The 17,910-nt window shown below is 44.9% G+C and overlaps 1 protein-coding gene across 2 annotated transcripts in view; it reads left to right on the top strand.

The window, feature by feature from the left end:
• The window catches only part of rab26 (RAB26, member RAS oncogene family), a 240,482-nt gene extending 227,329 nt beyond the window's left edge, over positions 1 to 13,153 (top strand). The window contains exons 6-9 of one of the 2 annotated variants that reach the window (XM_078418123.1): positions 3,827 to 3,891; positions 6,771 to 6,831; positions 9,442 to 9,518; positions 10,819 to 13,153. In XM_078418123.1, the coding sequence (XP_078274249.1) occupies positions 3,827 to 3,891; positions 6,771 to 6,831; positions 9,442 to 9,518; positions 10,819 to 10,921 (306 nt within the window). In that variant the 3' untranslated portion in view covers positions 10,922 to 13,153. Of the gene's footprint in view, positions 1 to 3,826; positions 3,893 to 6,770; positions 6,832 to 9,441; positions 9,519 to 10,818 lie in introns of both variants that reach the window. The other variant, XM_078418124.1, reaches the window with a different exon arrangement.
• Positions 13,154 to 17,910: the final 4,757 nt, after the last annotated feature.

Raw genomic sequence — 17,910 nt, forward strand, 5'->3', positions numbered from 1 at the left:
ATGAGCGTATTTTAAGAAGTTGGCTTTGGACTATTACAGACTTTAGAGATACAGCGCAGGAACAGGCCCTTCGGCCCACCGTCCGCCCCCGACCACCGATCACACCATACACTAGCACTATCCTACACATGAGGGACAATTTACAATTTTACTGTGGACAATTAACTGAAAAAACCTGCACGCCTTTGGGATGTGGGAGGAAACCGGAGCACCCAGAGAAAACCCACGCAGTCAGAGGGAGAATGTACAAACTCCGTAGCGACAGCATCCAGAGTTAGTGGAAGAAAATAACTGCAGATGCTGGTACAAATCCAAGGTATTTATTCACAAAATGCTGGAGTAACTCAGCAGGTCAGGAGAGAAGGTATGGGTGACGTTTCGGGTTCGAATCTGGGTCTCTGATGCTGTAAGGCAGCTGCGATACTGTGCCACACAAGGTTGAGGAAAGGAATGTAAAATTGTTCTGTTGGGTTGAGATGAAGATGGGTGGTGAGCCAGTCAAAGTAAATGGTGCAATTATCTGCAGTAAGTTCTTCATAGTTTTATTGAAGTGTATGATTCAGTCAGCTACATTATACGGCAATAACGTGCATTGAGAGTGACATTACTTTTTAATAGAAAGTACACTATACGAGCTGCTACATGACAATTAATTATAAAGACCTGCATGATCCTTGACTATAGAGATGGATCCGTGAAAGAAAAATGATTTTTCAAGCTCTTCTCTTCCCCTTTCATATAAAACTGTGAAAGTGGGCGGCACAGCGTTGCAGCTGGTCGAGCTGCTGCCTCACAGCGCCCGAGACCCCCTGGTTCAATCCTGATCTGTCTGTGTGGAGTTGCATGTCCTCCTTGTGATCACGTGGGTTTCCTCCGGGTGCTCCGGTTTCCTCCCATATCCCAAAGAGGTGTGGGTTTGTAGGTTAATTTGCCTCTGTGAAAGTAACCCTGGTATGTTGGGAGAGGATGCAAAAGTGGGATAACAGAAGTAGTGTGAATGGGTGACCGGTGGTCGGTGTGGACTTGGTGCATTTGAGAGCCTGTTTCCGTGCTGTACCTCTTAAAATAAATTTAGAGAAAGGATTACGTGTGCTGAACAGTGATTAAATTAGTAAACTTATGTTTTTTTTTCAAGAAGGACAAGCCAGTTAAGGACACAAAGTGCTGGAGTAACTCAGAGGGTCAGGCACTATCTCTGGAAAACATGGATAGGTGATGTTTAGGGTCAGGCACCTGGGTCTGAAGAAAGGTTCCTACATGAAACGTCACCGATCCGTGTTCTCTGGAGATGCTGCCTGACCTGCTGAGTTACTCCAGCACGTTGGGTCCTTAAACCAGCATCAGCAGTTCCTTGTTTCTACATTCAAACTCAAGTATAATAGGTGGAGCAAAGTGCAAGGTACAGAATGCAGAATATAGTTCTCAGCAGTGTCGCGCGTCAGTGCCATTGATGAAGTCCATTGTTCGCAATGGGGTGGAGGTGAATCAAACAGTACCCTAGCTTATGGAAGAACCGTTCATAAGCCTGATAACAGAGGGGAAGAAGCTGTTCCTTAGCCTGGTGGTGCACGTTCTCAAGCCCTTGGTTAGTCACCACCTGCAAGAGCAGGCATGGTTCATGATGGGTTAAATGGCCTCCACGGGTTCCATAAAAGCGCATGATGACTTTGATTTCCATTGAGTGATAATCTATTGAGGCCAGAAATTATTGTCGGTGAGAAATTCTCAGAAAGGAAAAATTTGGAAGGATATTGGCCAAATGTGGGCAAATGGGATTAGCTTAGATGGGGCATCTTGGTCTGCATGGACAAATCGAGTCAAAGGGCCTGTTCCCATGCTCTATGACTATGTAAGGGCAGTACAGTGGTGCTACTGCGGTAGAGTTGCTGCCTTACAGTGCCAGGGACCCGGGTTCGATCCTGACTGCGGGTGCTGTCTGTCCAGAGTTTGCATGTTCTCCCTGTGATCACATGGGTTTTCTCTGGCTGCTCTGATTTCCTCCCACATTCCAAAGACGTGCGGGTTTGTAGGTTAGTTGGCTTCTGTAAATTGTCCATCGTGTGTAGGATAGAACTACGTGATCGCTAGTCAGCACGGGATTTGGTGGGCTGACGGCCCTGTTTCCACCCTATTTTTGTTATAATATAAACTAGACTCTAGCGACAGAATGTGCTTTCTAATTCATGCAGCAGCCAGCTTCCTTCATTTTACAGTGGCCACAAATAAATCAAACTTTAAAGTGCATTGAAAATGACACTCTTGCCTCATGGCAAGTTCATTGTCATTTCATCATAATAACAATTAATTACAAGTATGACTGATGTCTACTATGGATTGGTAATAGTAAATTAATCTTTTACATAAGAGCGTTTTCACTTCCACATAAAACCTTTTACAAAACTTATAAAGTATGAAAAGGCAGAATGAAGTTGGATTTAAAGCTTGTCAAGTGTTAATAGCATTAGGCTGAACAATGGTCTGTCCAAGAGACACCTCCATCAATTAGCTGCAGTAGGATGGTGATGTCCAATGTACAGGCTGGGGCTGAATAAGGACCAAGTGTTTATCTAGGCCACAAGCCCAGTGTGGTAGAGTTGCTGCCTCACAGCGCCAGAGACCCGGCTTCGATCCTGACTATAGCTGTTGTCGAATAGGGAGTTTCTAAGTTCTCCCTGTGATCGCGTGGGTTTTCTCTGTGCGCTCTGGTTTCCTTCCATACTCCAAAAATGGACAGGCTTGTAGGTTCATTGGCTTCTGTAAATTGTCCCTAGCGTGTAGGTCAGAACGAATGTACAGTGATCGCTGCCCAATCTCCCCCTAAAGCTCAACCCTGGGTAAAATGCAGATCCAGGCCGAGCCGAGCCCAAGATCAAAACCTGAGGGCAGACTGGATCCAGTGGACTGAATGGCACTGAGTTTTCTCAATCACGGAACTGGCTGTTCATTTAGACTAGCCAGACACCCTCTTATCTTCAGGGTGACACAGTGGCGCAGCGGTACAGTTGCTGCCTAAGAGCGCCAGAGACCCGTGTTTGATCCTGACTACGGGTGCTGTCGGTACAGAGTTTGTACGTTCTCCCTGTTTTTTCCAGGTGCTCCGGTTTCCACCCACACTCCAAAGAAGTACAGGTTTGTAGGTTAATTGGCTTTGGTAAAACTGTAAATTGTCCGTAGTGTGTCAGTGTGCGGGGATCGCTGGTTGGTGCGGACTTGGTCGGCCGAAGAGCCTGTTTCCATGCTTCAGTTCCTTCCCACATCCCAAAGACATGAGGGTTTGTAGGTTAATTGGCCTCTGTAAATTGCCCCTAGAGTTTAGGGAGTGGACGAGAAAGTGGGATAACATAGAACTAGTGTGAACGGGTGATCGATCGTTGGTTGGCATGGACTCGGTGGGCTGAAGGGGCCTGTTTCTCTAAAGTATACTACAGAACAGTACAGTGCAGGAACAGGCTCTTTGGCCCACAATGTCCATGACATACATGATGTCAAGACCAACTCTCAACTGTGCACTTAATTGGCCTCTGCAAATTGCCCCGAGTGTGTAGGGAGCGGATGTGAAAGTGGGATAACGTAGAACTAACCTGATGGTCGGCATGGACTTGGTGGACCGAAGGGTCTGTTTCCATGCTGTATCTTTGAACTAAACTAAACAAATCGCATACTTAGAATTTATTTCGCCCCCAGAGTTACAGAAACATCACCTTCAGCGTTTTGGATTCTAACTATTGGTGACTTTGGCCAAAGTGAATTAACTCACTTCACATTATTTTTCCTCTGTGATTCATCACTGGTGCAGATACTAACGTCACCTTCCTTTCCCTTTTAGGCCTGGCTAACAGAGATTCACGAATATGCAACGCAAAACGTGGTGATCATGTTACTGGGAAACAAGGTGAGTTCAAATGGAGGGACCTTGCCTCGGATGTGACTTTGGAAGCACTGCTTACATTTGAATTTGATGCCCAGTTCATGCATGGTTAAGGTGGCACGGTGGCGCAGCGATAGAGTTGCTGCCTCACAGTGCCAGAGACCCGGGTATGATCCTGACCTCGGATGCTGGCCGTGAGGAGTTTGCACGTTCTCCCTGTGCTCCCTTTTCCTCCCGCGTTCCAAAGATTGAATGATCTTGAGTTTTCATTAGACCGACACCCTCTCACCTAATACAACACAGTGATGCAGATGGCTGACCCTCTGCCTCCCAGCTCCATCTCTTGAGACCTGGGCTAGTAGGTTACTCTAAATTTAAGGGCGATATGGTGGCGCAGCAGTAGAGTTGCTGCCTTACAGCGCCAGGGACCCAGGTTCGATCCTCACCACGGGTGCTGTCTGTATGGAGTTTATATGTTCTCCCTGTGACTGCGTGGGTTTTCTCCAGGTGCTCTGGTTTCCTCCCACTCTCCAAAGATGTACAAATCTGTAGGTTAATTGGCTTCTGTTAAAAAAAATGTAAATTGTCAATGGTGTGTAGGATAGTGCTAGTTTAGTTTTTGATACAGCGCAGAAACAGGCATTTCAGCCCACCGAGTGGGGTGGGGTGGGGTGGGGTGGGCCGAAGGGCCTGTTTCTGTGCTGTATCTTTAAAGTCTAAGTTATCTCCGGTGAGGGGAGAGTGGAAGTGGGATAACATAGATCTAGTGTGAATGGGCGATCGATGGTCGTCATGGATTTAGTGGGCCGAAGGGCCTGTGTCCATGCTGTATCTCCAAAAACAAAAGACTATGAGAATCTACCTGGTTGGAACTCATGGCCCTTGGACAATAGAAAAGCACGGGAAATGGACTGGATGGCATTGGGCCTGTGTGTGAGAGTGGGTATGGTGTGAGAAGATAGATACAAATGAATTAATGATAAAAATAATTCATGAATAATCTAAGTAACTTCTACTGACACTCCCCTCTCCTACCCCTTGCCGCCCTTCCTCTCCCCTAGTTGTCCAAACAGTTCCACAGTTCATCACGTTGTATCCCTCTTGAGACCACACCTTCCCAAGCTAACGATGGGCCTACCAGGTACCGTCCTGCCTGAGGTCGACACGGTGGCGCAGCGGTAGAGTTACTGCCTTACAGTGAATGCAGCGCCGGAGATCCGGGTTCGATCCGGACTACGGGTGCTGTTTGTACAGAGTTTGTACAGAGTTTGTACGTTCGCCCCATGACCTGCGTGCGTTTTCTCCGAGATCTTCGGTTTCCTCCCACACTCCAAAAACATACAGTAGGTTAATTGGCTTGGTATATGTAAAAAATTGTCCCTAGTGGGTATAGGATAGTGTTAATGTGCGGGGATTGCTGGTCGGTGCGGACCCGGTGGGCCGAAAGGGCCTGTTTCTGCGCTGTATCTCTAAACTAAACTAAAAAAACTAAACTAAAAGGTCATTAGTTTCAGGCCCTGATTATTCCTGGTCTTTTCTCACCTCCAGCTCTTCAACCCTCCCCCCATTTTCAGTCTAAAGGGTCCCAAACCGAAATGTCACCTATCCTTCCTCCAGAGATGTGGCCTGGCCACCACTTTTATTCTATCTTTGGTATAAATCAGCATCTGCAGTTCTTTGTTTCTACCACTCCCAAACTATTTTGGCACAATTAGTTTGGTTTAGGTTATTATTATTGTCACGTGTACATCTCTGGAGACATAGATAGGTGATGTTTCAGGTCGGGACTCCCCTTCAGAGTAATGAAGGAGGGAATGGATGGGTGATGCTTCGGGTCGAGACCCTTCTTCAGACCCGACCTGAAACCTGAAATTATTTTATTTTTGCTGTGTGTTATCCAGTCAGCGAATAAACTATACATAATTGCAATCAAGCCATCCATATTGTACAGATACCGGATGTAACGTTTAGTGCAAGATAAAGACCAATAAAGTCCAATTAAAAATAGTTCAAAGGTCTCCAATGGTGTAGATAGGAAGTCAGGACCATTCTCTAGTTGATGATAGGATGGTTCAGTTGCCTGATAACAGCTGGGAAGAAACTGTCCCTGAATCTGGAGGTGTGTGTTTTCAAACTTCTGTACTTCTTGCCTGATGGGAGAGGGGACTCAAAGTGCTGGAGTAACTCAGTGGATCAGGCAGCATCCCCAGGGAACATGGATGGGTAGCGTTTCAGATCGGAACCCTTCTCCAGACAGACCGATATATCCAACTCGTGTTGTGGCAACATGTGTTATAGCTGAACTACCTGTCCTTGATAAAGAGACACAAAGTGCTGGAGTAACTCAGCAGGTCAGGCAGCATCTCTGGAGACATAGATAAGTGGCGTTTCAGGTCGGGACTCCCCTTCGGAGTAATGAAGGAGGGAATGGATAGGTGATGCTTCAGGTCGAGACCCTTCTTCAGACCCGACCTGAAACGCCACCTATCCACGTTCTCCAGAGATGCTGCCTGACCCGCTGAGTTACTCCAGCAATTTTTTTTGTAAACCAGCATCTGCGGTTCCTTGTGTCTTCAAAATATTTTGCCATGGTCGGGTGCTGCCACCCATTGGTTTCACAGTGAACTGCGCCCCAGAGCAGACCATATTCCCAAATGCTACTTCTTTTAACAGGGGTACCAAACAAAGATCTGTTCTTGCATGGAAAGGAACTGCAGATGCTAGTTTATACCAAAGATAGACACAAAGTGTTGGAGTAACTCAGCAGGTCAGGCAGCATCTCTGGAGGAAAAGGATGGATGACGTTTCGGGGTCGAAATTCTTCTAACAAATTGTTCTTGTTATGTTCTCTCACATAAAGCTGTGATTGTGGAGTTTACTCATTGCAATTCCTTTTTTTTTTGGAGGCCGATGCAACACAAGAGAGAGCAGTAAAGAAAGAGGCAGGTGAAAAGTTAGCCAAGGTACGTTACTCTGTAAGATACCTGTACATAATGCTGGCTTTGAAATTGTGTAATTAATTTCAAGAGAGAGTTAGAATTAGAATTAGCTCTTTGGGTTAAAGGAATCAAGGCTTATGGGGAAAAACCAGGAACGGGGTACTGATTTTTAGATGATCAGCTGGCGTAGGGCCGAATGGCCTACGCCTACACCTATTTTCTATGTTTCTATGTTTCTATGTAAATAGTCTGCAAATGCCCTGAAAGCAGGAATGCTAATAAAGAGAAAATAGGAAAAGAGTTTGTTTCTGCAAATTAATAGTAGATTTGAACCCAGGTCAACAAGGTGAAAGACAAAAGCCTGCAGATGCTGGATAAAGAACTGAGAACATAGAACTTAGAACGTAGAAATTAGAACATCGAACATAGAACAGAATTTAGAACATAGAACTTGGAACACAGAACATAGAACATAGAACTTGGAACACAGAACATAGAACTTGGAACACAGAACATAGAATTTGGAACACAGAACATAGAACTTGGAACATAGAACTTGGAACACAGAACATAGAACTTGGAACACAGAACATAGAACTTGGAACACAGAACATAGAACTTGGAACACAGAACATAGAACTTGGAACACAGAACATAGAACTTGGAACACAGAATATAGAACTTGGAACATAGAACATAGTACTTGGAACACAGAACATAGAACTTGGAACACAGAACATAGAACTTGGAACATAGAACATAGAACTTGGAACAGAACTTAATATTATTAATAATAATAATAATAATAATCCTTTCTTCGTCCCACAAAGGGTAAATTTGCAGGGTTACAGCTGCAAAGTGGATAGCAAAAATAGATAAGCATTCTTTATATTAAAATAACAGTAATTATCTTTATTATAATGGTCTACTGGGAGCAGTGCTGGTTGTGCAGTCTGACGGCAGCAGGAAGGAAGGACCTTCGATATCTCTCCTTCACACACTTGGGGTGAAGAAGTCTGCCATTGAAGGACCTGCTCAGCTCAGCGCAGTGACAGTGTCCTGCATGGGGTGGGAGTCGTTGTCCAGCAGTGATGATAGCTTTGCCATCATCCTCCTCTCTCCCACCGCCTGCACTGAGTCGAGGGGACATCCCAGGACAGAGATGGCCTTCTTGATCAGTTTATCCTGCTAGCATTTGAGATCCACTAGACATAGAACATGGAACATAGAACTTGGAACACAGAACTTAGAACTTAAGAGCATGGAACATAAAACAATACAACACAGGAATGTGCCACACAATGTTTGGCCCACAATGTCTGTGCCAAATATGATGCCAAATTAAACTAATCACATTTGCCTGTAAATGATCCCTATCCCTCTAGTCCCTGCACTTCCATATGCTTATCTAAAAGCCTATTGAATGCCTCTTAAAAGATGTGAGATAATCAGCCAGGGGTTTAGTCACAGAGGTCGTGGGTGTCAAGAACACTGTGACTTTTGCTCATGTGTAATTTAACGGATTTTTGGTTTGCCTTATTTTGTGGAGACGTCGCTGACTGACGGCCTAACTGACTGTGCTTTGCACTGAGTGAAACTTCCTAATGGAGGTACAAGATGGATGAATTGGGTCATGTATACAAATATGTAATTGTCCTCCTTATAGAGTTCTTGACATCAATTGTGTGTCCCTCCTATGTTTTTATTTTGTCCCCGTCAATTTTTCACTGATTTTAAGCAAACATGCACGCTATTTAACACTGTGAGCAGTTTTGGGACCCATATCTGAGGAGGGACAGGCACAGATAGGAAAGGTTTGCTGGGAGACGGGTCAAACATGGGCAGGTGGGACATATGTAGATGAGACATCTTGGTCAGCATGGGGAAGTTGGGCTGAAGGGCCTGTTTCCATGCTGTATGACTCCATGACTCCATACTGGCTTCCTTCTGTTATTTTGAAACAGCGAGAATGAAATTCGTACTGTTGATTTGTTGACCTGGCAAGGCAGGTCCACACTGTCAGCGATGGCTTTAGATATCAAGTCGTCGAATTTATTGACATTTGCCCAAGTACGATGAGGTCCGGGTCTGATGAAAATCTTGCTTGCAGCAGCATCACTGGTACATAGGCAGACAACACACAGAGACAAATTATACATAAACTCTGCAAGACAGTCAAAAGAAAAAAAACTGCAAAAAACATCATAGTGTAAAAATACATAATTAAACAACAAGTTCAGTGCTCCATTGCTGATGCAGGGCTTGGGTTAATGAGTCATACAGCGTGGAAACAGCCCCTTCGGCCCAACTAGGCCGACCAATATGTCCCATCTACACTCGTCCCACCTCCCTGCGTTCACCCATATATATCCCTCTAAAGCTAATCTTATCCATTTACCTGTCTAGATGTTTCTTAAACATTGCGATAGTACCTGCCTCAACTACCTCCTCCGGCAGCTTGTTCCATAGACCCACCATCCTCTGTGTGAAAAATGTTACCCCTCAAGTTCCTATTAAATGTTGTGCAGATTGTGCAGTCGGTTCAAGAGCCTGATGCTCGTAGGAAAGTAGCTGTTCCTGAACCTGGTGGTGTTCGACTTCAGGCTTAACTGATCACTGTTCTTTTTTTTTTAGGAGTACGGGGTGCCTTTTATGGAGACAAGTGCCAAAACAGGTCTAAATGTTGAGCTGGCATTTACAGCCATTGCAAAGTAAGTTCTGCAAGGTATTTTGTACAACTTGACCTGCCATTTCAAAGGCATATTTTATAATTCATGAGCAAACTGTAAATCCCTGTCATGGGGCCAGCATTTATTGCTCATCTATAATCACCCTCACAACACTGATGAGCTGCACCTTTATACACCATTGCAAGCTTTACAGTGAAGGTACTCCCAGGGTGCTGGCTGAGGTAGCAATGTCCAAAAATCTAATGAAGCAAAAATAGTGTGCATTTCATATGGGCTGTAATCCCGAGGTTACTACTTTGGAGGTTCTACTTCAGACGTTACAGATACAGCACGGAAACAGGCCCCTCGGCCCACTGAGTCCGCGCAGACCAGCGATCACCCCATATATTAACTCTATCCTACACACTGGGAACAATTTATAATTTTACTGAAATCTAATTTACCTACAGTCACAGGGAGAAAGTACAATCTCCGTACAGGCAGCACTCGTAGACAATTGTGAACCCGGGTCTCTGGAGCTGTAAGGCAGAAACTCTATTGTTGTGCCACCATGCCGCCACCACTTAATAGATTATGACCCCTCACTAACGTATTACAGGTGCACCACAGATATTCGGGCAGCAGATGGTCTGGCACCTGCTTTAATCCGGACAAAATTACGAGAGCGCGCTTGAAATTCCCGCAACCGCCAAGCTAGTTCACTGGATGGCCACAGATGGCGCTGTGTGTGGTGTGCGCTCTTTTTGGACGAGTGTCACTGTCCCAAAAGAGTTAATTGTTTTTATTGTTATAGTCATTTAAGTTTCTAGCAGTCCATGATCCTTTAGAGACATGGGAGGGGTATAATTAGTGGGTCAGTGGTGGATTGTTGAATTATTGTTTCGTGACCTCGGTTAGTCCGACAAATCGTACAATCAGGAAATCGTACACTTTAGAGATACAGCGTAGAAACAGGCCCTTCGGCCCACCGTGTCCCTCCGACCAGCAATCTCCTCCACTCCAGCACTATCCTACACATGACGGACAATTTTACAACTTACCGAAGCCAATTAACCTACAAATCTGTACGTCTTTGGAGTGTGAGAGGGAACCGGAGCACCCAGAGAAAAACCCACGCGGTCACGGGGAGTTTTCAAACTCTGTACAGACAGCACCCGTAGTCAGGATCGAACCCCGGTCTCCAGTGCCGTGAGGCAGCAACTCGACTGTTGCGCCGCTGTGCCGTCACTGCTCTGGAACCAAGGGTGCCGGAAAATCGGTGGTGGGCCTGTACTACATTTTACTGTTGGGATAAGTCCTGTCTTTGCACTGTTTGTTCCAGAGAGCTGAAGCACAGGTCGATGAAGTCACCAAGCGACCCCAAGTTCAAGCTTCACGACTACGTGAACTCGGAGATGAAAGGCACGGGCTGCTGCAGCTCATAACTTCTGCAGCCACTCTGCTGATACAAGAGAGATCAGTATTCAACTGCCAGGCCAGGTCCTCTTGCGGCTCCACCACCCTTTGTAAAGTCCTTGCATGTACGTACTTGTTGTCTGTTCATTTGGCAAGTCTTTATTCAATGAGAAGACCTTGAATTCATGCAGAGGGTGCGTGGAATAAAGAAGGTGTAAGTAAAATGGTGTTTAAACGAGGATCGAAATGACTATACTTAATTGTTTACTTAATCAAAAATCTGCTTTTGCTGAGCAACAGTTTGTATCTGTAGAAAAACAAAAACGTGTAGGACATTAAATGTACATCGATGTCCTTGAATGTACGCTATGTATATTTTTTAATCCTTTACCGAGCTAACTTTAATTTAATCGGGGTAGAGTGGAGAGTTCAAGTGTCTGAACATAAATCAGAGTGCTGTTTGTGAGGGAATAATTTGACAAGGAATTGGACAAGTTGCTGAAAACAATTTTTTAACTTAAAGTAGTTGGACTTGATTAGAATTTTAATAATAGTTGCAGGATCTGTAAAAAGTGTTTTTGAAATAACCACATCACAGTGGACAAAAGTGACAGTGTACAGTGCCCTCCATAATGTTTGGGACCAAGACCCATCATTTATTTATTTGCCTCTGTACTCCATAATTTAAGATTGTCAGATTTTAATAAAGGCCATTTTTATACATTTTGGTTTCACCATGTAGAAATTACAGCAGTGTTTATACATAGTTCCCCCATTTCAGGGCACCATAATGTTTGGGACACAGCAATGTCATGTAAATGAAAGTAGTCATGTTTAGTATTTTGTTGCATATTCTTTGCATGCAATGACTGCTTGAAGTCTGCAATTCATGGACATCACCAGTTGCTGGGTGTCTTCTCTGGTATTGCAGCCATCTTTAGCTTATGCTTGATTTGGGGGCTAGTCTCCCTCAGCTTTCTTTTCAGCATATAAAAGGCATGCTCAATTGGGTTCAGATCGGGTGATTGACTTGGCCACTCAAGAATTGACAATTTTTTAGCTTTGAAAAAGTCCTTTGTTGCTTTAGCAGTATGTTTGGGATCATTGTCTTGCTGTAGAATGAACCGCCGGCCAATGAGTTTTGAGGCATTTGTTTGACGAGCAGATGGAATGTGTCAATACACATCAGAATTCATTATGCTACTACCATCAGCAGTTGTATCATCAATGAAGATACGTGAGCCAGTACCTTCAGCAACCATACATGCCCACGCCATAACACCCCCACCACTGTGTTTCATAGATGAGGTGGTATGCTTTGGATCTTGGGCAGTTCCTTCTCTCCTCCATACTTTGCTCTTGCCATCACTCTGATATAAGTTAATCTTCATCTCACCTGTCCACAAGACTTTTCTCCAGAACTGTGGTTGCTCTTTTAAGTACTTCTTGGCAAACTGTAACCTGGCCATCCTAATTTTGCGGCTAACCAGTGGTTTGCATCTTGCAGTGTAGCCTCTGTATTTTTGTTCATGAAGTCTTCTGCGGACAGTGGTCATTGACAAATCCACACCTGACTCCTGAAGAGCGTTTCTGATCTGTCGGCAGGTGTTTGGGGATTTTTCTTTATTATAGAGAGAATTCTTCTGTCATCAGCTGTGGAGGTCTTCCCTTTGCGATTAGTAAGCTCACCAATGCTCTCTTTCTTCTTAATGATGTTCCAAACAGCTGATTTTGGTAAGCCTAAGGTTTGGCTGATGTCTCTCACAGTTTTATTCTTGTTTCTCAGCCTCATAATGGCTTCTTTGACTTTCATTGGCACAACTTTGGTCCTCTTGTTGATAAACAGCAATAAAAGTTTCCAAAGACCGGAGGAAAGACCGGAGGAAAGACTAGGTGCTGAGAGTTCTCTTATACCTGCATGAAGGAGACAATTAAACACACCTGAGCAATTACAAACGCCTGTGAAGCCATGTGTCCCAAATATTATGGTGCCTTGAAATGGAGGGATTGTGTAAAAAAAACAGCTGTAATTTCTACATGGTGAAAGCAAAATGTATAAAAATACCCTTTAATAAAATCTGACAATGATTAACCACATGCATTTTTTTCTATTACAAATCTCAAATTGTGGAATACAGGGGCAAATAAATAAATGATGGGACTTTGACCCAAACATTATGGAGGGCACTGTATATGATTGACGGGTCTGTTAATTGTGTAGTATATTGCTTTTTGCAGAAAGTAAACATTTCAAAACTGTTGTCACGTGAGTCTTATTTATACTGAGCATTGGTTTCCAATCTTATTTTCATGGTCAATTTTGGTCATAATGCCACTGATAAAATGTAGTGCAGCACTTTAAGGTGAGGTGGGGGGGGGGGGGGGGGGAAGGTTTAATAGGAACCTGAGAGGTAAATATTTTACAGGCAGGGTGTGGGCGCATGGAATGAGCTGCCGGAGCAGATAGTTGAGGCAGGGACCATCGCAATGTTTAAGAAACATTTAGACAGGTACATGGATAGTGTAGGAAGGAACTGCAGATGCTGGTTTACACCAAAGATAGACACAAAATGCTGGATTAACTCAGCAGGACAGGCAGCATCTCTAGATAGAACGAATGGGAGACATTTCGGATCGAGACACTTCAGAATCAAACCTGTTCTCACACAAGAACATGACATGGATAGGATAGGTTTAGAGAGACACAAAATGCTGGAGTAATTCAGCGCGTCAGGCAGCATCACTGGAGAAACGGAATAGGTGTCGTTTCGCGTCGAGGCCCTTCTTCAGCCTGAGAGTCTGAGGAGAGGGAACCTCGAGGTATGTAAAGGTACAGAGAACAAACGAATGAAAGGTTTAGAGGGATATGGGCCAAATGCAGGCAGGTGGGACTAACGTAGATGGGACATGTTGGGCAGCATGGGCAAGTTGGACCGATGGGCCTGTTTCCACGCTGTATGCCTCTATGACACTAGAATACCAGATCATGTGAGATGTAGGTAGAAGGCTTGACTCTGCTTTGTTATTCAACGTTTGGCTTAATCGTGATGAATCAATCTCTCTTAAAAGCTTCTGCAGATGCACCATAAAAGCATACTGTCAGGTTGCATCACACCTCGGTCTGGGAACAACTCTACCCAAGACTGCAAGAAATTGCGGAGAGTTGTAGATGTAGCCCAGTCCATCATACAGACCAGACTCCATCTACACTTCACGCTGCCTCCGAAAAGCAGCCAACATAATCAAAGACTTGTCCCGCCCCAGCCATTCTTCTCCCTGTACCGTCAGTTAGAAGGCACAGAAACTTGAAAGCCCACGCCACCTGACTCAGGAACAGTTTCTTCCCCTCTATCATCAGGCTTCTGAACAGTCATTCCATAAGCTAGGGTATTGTCCGATTCATCTCTACCTTATTGTGGACATTGGACTTTGTCTAAGGAACTGATGCATTACAATGCCGAGAACTATATTCTGTACTCTGTATCTTCCACTTTGCTCTACCTATTTTACTTGAGTTTGACGTAATTGTATTTATGTATAGTATTATCTTTATACTTTAGAGGCACAGCGTGGAAACCGGCCCTTCGACCCACTGAGTCCGTGCCAACCAGCGATCACCCCATACACTAGTACTATGCTACATACTAGGGACAATTTACAATTTTTACCGAAGCCAAATTAACCGACAAACCTGTATGTCTTTGGAGTGTGGGAGGAAACCGGAGCACCCGGAGAGAAACTACGCGGCCACAGGGAGAATGTACAAACTCCGTACAGACAGCACCCGTAATCAGGATCGAACCCGGGTCTCTGGCGCTGTAAGGCAGCAGCTCTGATTCTGCGCTACTATGCCGCCTCAAGATTGGGTAGCTTGCAAATCAAAGCCTTTGTACTTCAGTACACATGACAAAAATAATAAACCTAAGCCCTTTTTCCCACCTGACCTCCTGATTTCTCCTAAAGTCCATAAATTGGTGAATCTCAGAACTGAAATATAATAATAATAATAATAAACATTTATTTTATGTAGCGCTTTTCCAAATGCTCAAAGACGCTTTACAAAAACAGTCATGACATAAAAACAAACAGACGAACTGTCCTAACGGAGAAGCGGCGAACAAATAGCGCCAGCGTCCTCTCACGTCAGGGTCCGGCAGTAGACAATAAAGAACACAAGACACACAATTACAATTTTAACACAAACAGCCATCACAGTGATTGCTCCAGGCACACCCTCACTGTGATGGAAGGCAAAGAAAAGTCATCTCCTCCTCATTCTTCGCCCGTGGTGCCACGAGGCGATCGAGGCTCCCGACTTTTGAAGCCCCCACCGGGTGATGGAAAGTCCCAGGCCGAGCCGAGCAGGCCGATGAAGGTCCTGAGCCCCCACCGGGCGATGGAAAGTGCCGCGGCCAGGCCACGCAGGAAGATGAAGGGCCTGCGAGCGGGTCGTTCAAACCTCGCGCTCCGGGGCGGTCGAAGCTGCTACGGCTGGAGCTCCCGAAAGCCGGTCGCCAGCCAGGGACCTGCGAGCTCCAGATGTTGCGGTCTGCAGGGCCCACGGCCGAAGCCTCCATAATCAATAACAGAGAGATGTCCAGGGTGGAAGATTATCTGCATGAAATACAAGCAAGCGGTGTGAAATATTTCATTCCAAACCCAAAACTGCTGAACACTAAATTAAGACAATGACCCCCTACTTCTAGACTCTTCAGACAGAGATACTGTAACACCCTCTTGATATCTCCTCAGTAAACCCCTTCAATCTCTCAATCGGATCAGCTCTCATTTTTCTTAAGTACGCTCTCATTTTTCTTAAGTACGAGCCACTCACTTATTCGGGACTTGCCTCTCACCCAGAATATTTTGTCTGACTACATTGAACCGTCTCGAAGGGAACATTTTGGCTGAACGATCGTAGTATTTGGGACTAAGTACAGCATCAACCACACTGCAGCTCTTGGTATTTTAAATCTAGCCCAAGGGCATTTCAAAAGGGAACAAGGGAAGAAATAAACAAAACTCGAGTTCCCTTGTACCTGTTTTGTGCAACCTTAATCATTTTCTCACACAATCCCAATATCTGGGATTCTCTTTGATCTGTTAGACTATTAGGCACTTTCCAAAAACGATGCATCACAGCTTGGTTTGGGAAGACCGCAAGAAATTTGCAGTGAATCGTGGACACAGCCCAAACCATCACACAAACCAACCTCCCTTCTATTGACCATTTACAGTATACCTTGCCAGCAGCATAATCAAGGACAAGTTGTGCCTTGGCCACTCCCTCTTCTCCTCTTTCCCATCAGGCAAGAGGGATAGAAGGGTCAAAACGCACACCACTAGATTCAGGGACAGTTTCTTCCCAGCTGTTATCAGGCAACTGAAGCATTCTATCACAACAAGAGTGCAGCGCTGAACCACTATCTGCCTCTTTGATGTCCCTTGGACTATCCTTGACCGAACTTTGCTGGCTTTACCGTGCACTAAACGTTATTACCTTATCAAGTACCTATACACTGTAAATGGATCGATTGTAACCATGTATTGTCTTTCTGCTGTCTGGTTAGCACGCAACAAAAGGTTTTCACTGTACCTCGCTCGGTACACGTGACAGTAAACTAGACTGAACTGAATGGCAGAGCATTCAAACTAAAAGTGCTTTACAGCTGCACTTTCCCTGAGAACTTCAGAAGACTTAGGAAGTTCAGCATATCCCCAACAACCCTCACCAACTTGTACAGATGTGCTATAGAAAGCATTTTATCAGGGTGCATCACAACCTGGTTTGGCAACAGCTCCATCCAAGACCATAAGAAATTGCAAAGTTTTATCTTTCTAATATAGCTTTATCTTTATCCACCCTTCATTGTGAAAAGAGCAGAAGATCTTGAAAGGAGTCTGATTAGCACAGTGGGCCTGAAGACAATTAAGGTGAGAAGCAGGAGCAAAGCAGAAGAGCTTAAAATGTAAGCAGTGCCTGTCTTTTTTTCCCCCCTTCAGTATGAAAAGAGGAGAGAGTTTGAAAGGAGTCCTGATTAGCACAGTCAGCTGAAAGCAGTTAAGGTGAGAAGCAATTTAAGGCGAGGAGACAATTTGAAGGGAACCACTGGACTGGTATGAGCATCCAAATTGGTTAATTGAGTAGCAAATTAAAATAAGGTAAGGAATGGGGAAAGAGGTTGTGGGGAGATTGTTGGTTCAGGAGTCTTTGGCACGGAGGCCAACTCAGAGAGGAGGAGGAGAAGTTCAATCTACTCTTTTGGGTGAGTCTCCATGTTTATTTATTCACAAAATGCTGGAGTAACTCAACAGGTCAGGCAGCATCTCGGGAGAGAAGGAATGGGATCTCCCGAGATGCTGCCTGACCTGCTGAGTTACTCCAGCATTTTGTGAATAAATCGATTTGTACCAGCATCTGCAGTTATTTTCTTATACTCCATGTTTATTTATTGGTTTAGATGGTTGGTACAATGCTCCTCCTGCAGTATGTGGGAAAATGCTGACACCCCTGCTGACTACACCTGTGGGAATTGTCTCCAGGTGAAGCTCCTTAAATGTCACATTAGGGAACTGGAGCAGCAGCTGGATGACCTCTGGACCATCCAGAAACAAAAAGAAAGCTTCTTGGACAGGACGTACAGTGAGATTGTCACACTGAAGATCCAAGAAGAGAGAAAGTGGGTGACTCTGAGAAATGAAATGGACTTGAAGTGCACGTGACCCCAGTGGCTGTACCTTTTCAAAATAGGTACATCCTCTTGAGTGCTGTTGAGCAGGATGATACATCAAGGTTGAGCAGCAGTAACAGGCTTGTCTGTGATACCAACCCTGGCACCAGAGGCGCAGCAGGGAGCAGTGACATCAGGCAGGGCCATAGTGGTGGGTGACTCTATAATTAGGGGTGCAGATGTGTTCTACGGCAGCACTCGAGACTCCAGGATGGTGCGTTGCTTCTCTGGTGCCAGGGTCCTGGATGTCTCAAATGATGTAGGTGGGAAGAAGTAGGTTCTGCAGT

This window comes from Rhinoraja longicauda, chromosome 21 (assembly GCF_053455715.1).
Source record: "Rhinoraja longicauda isolate Sanriku21f chromosome 21, sRhiLon1.1, whole genome shotgun sequence".
Lineage (NCBI taxonomy): Eukaryota > Metazoa > Chordata > Chondrichthyes > Rajiformes > Arhynchobatidae > Rhinoraja > Rhinoraja longicauda.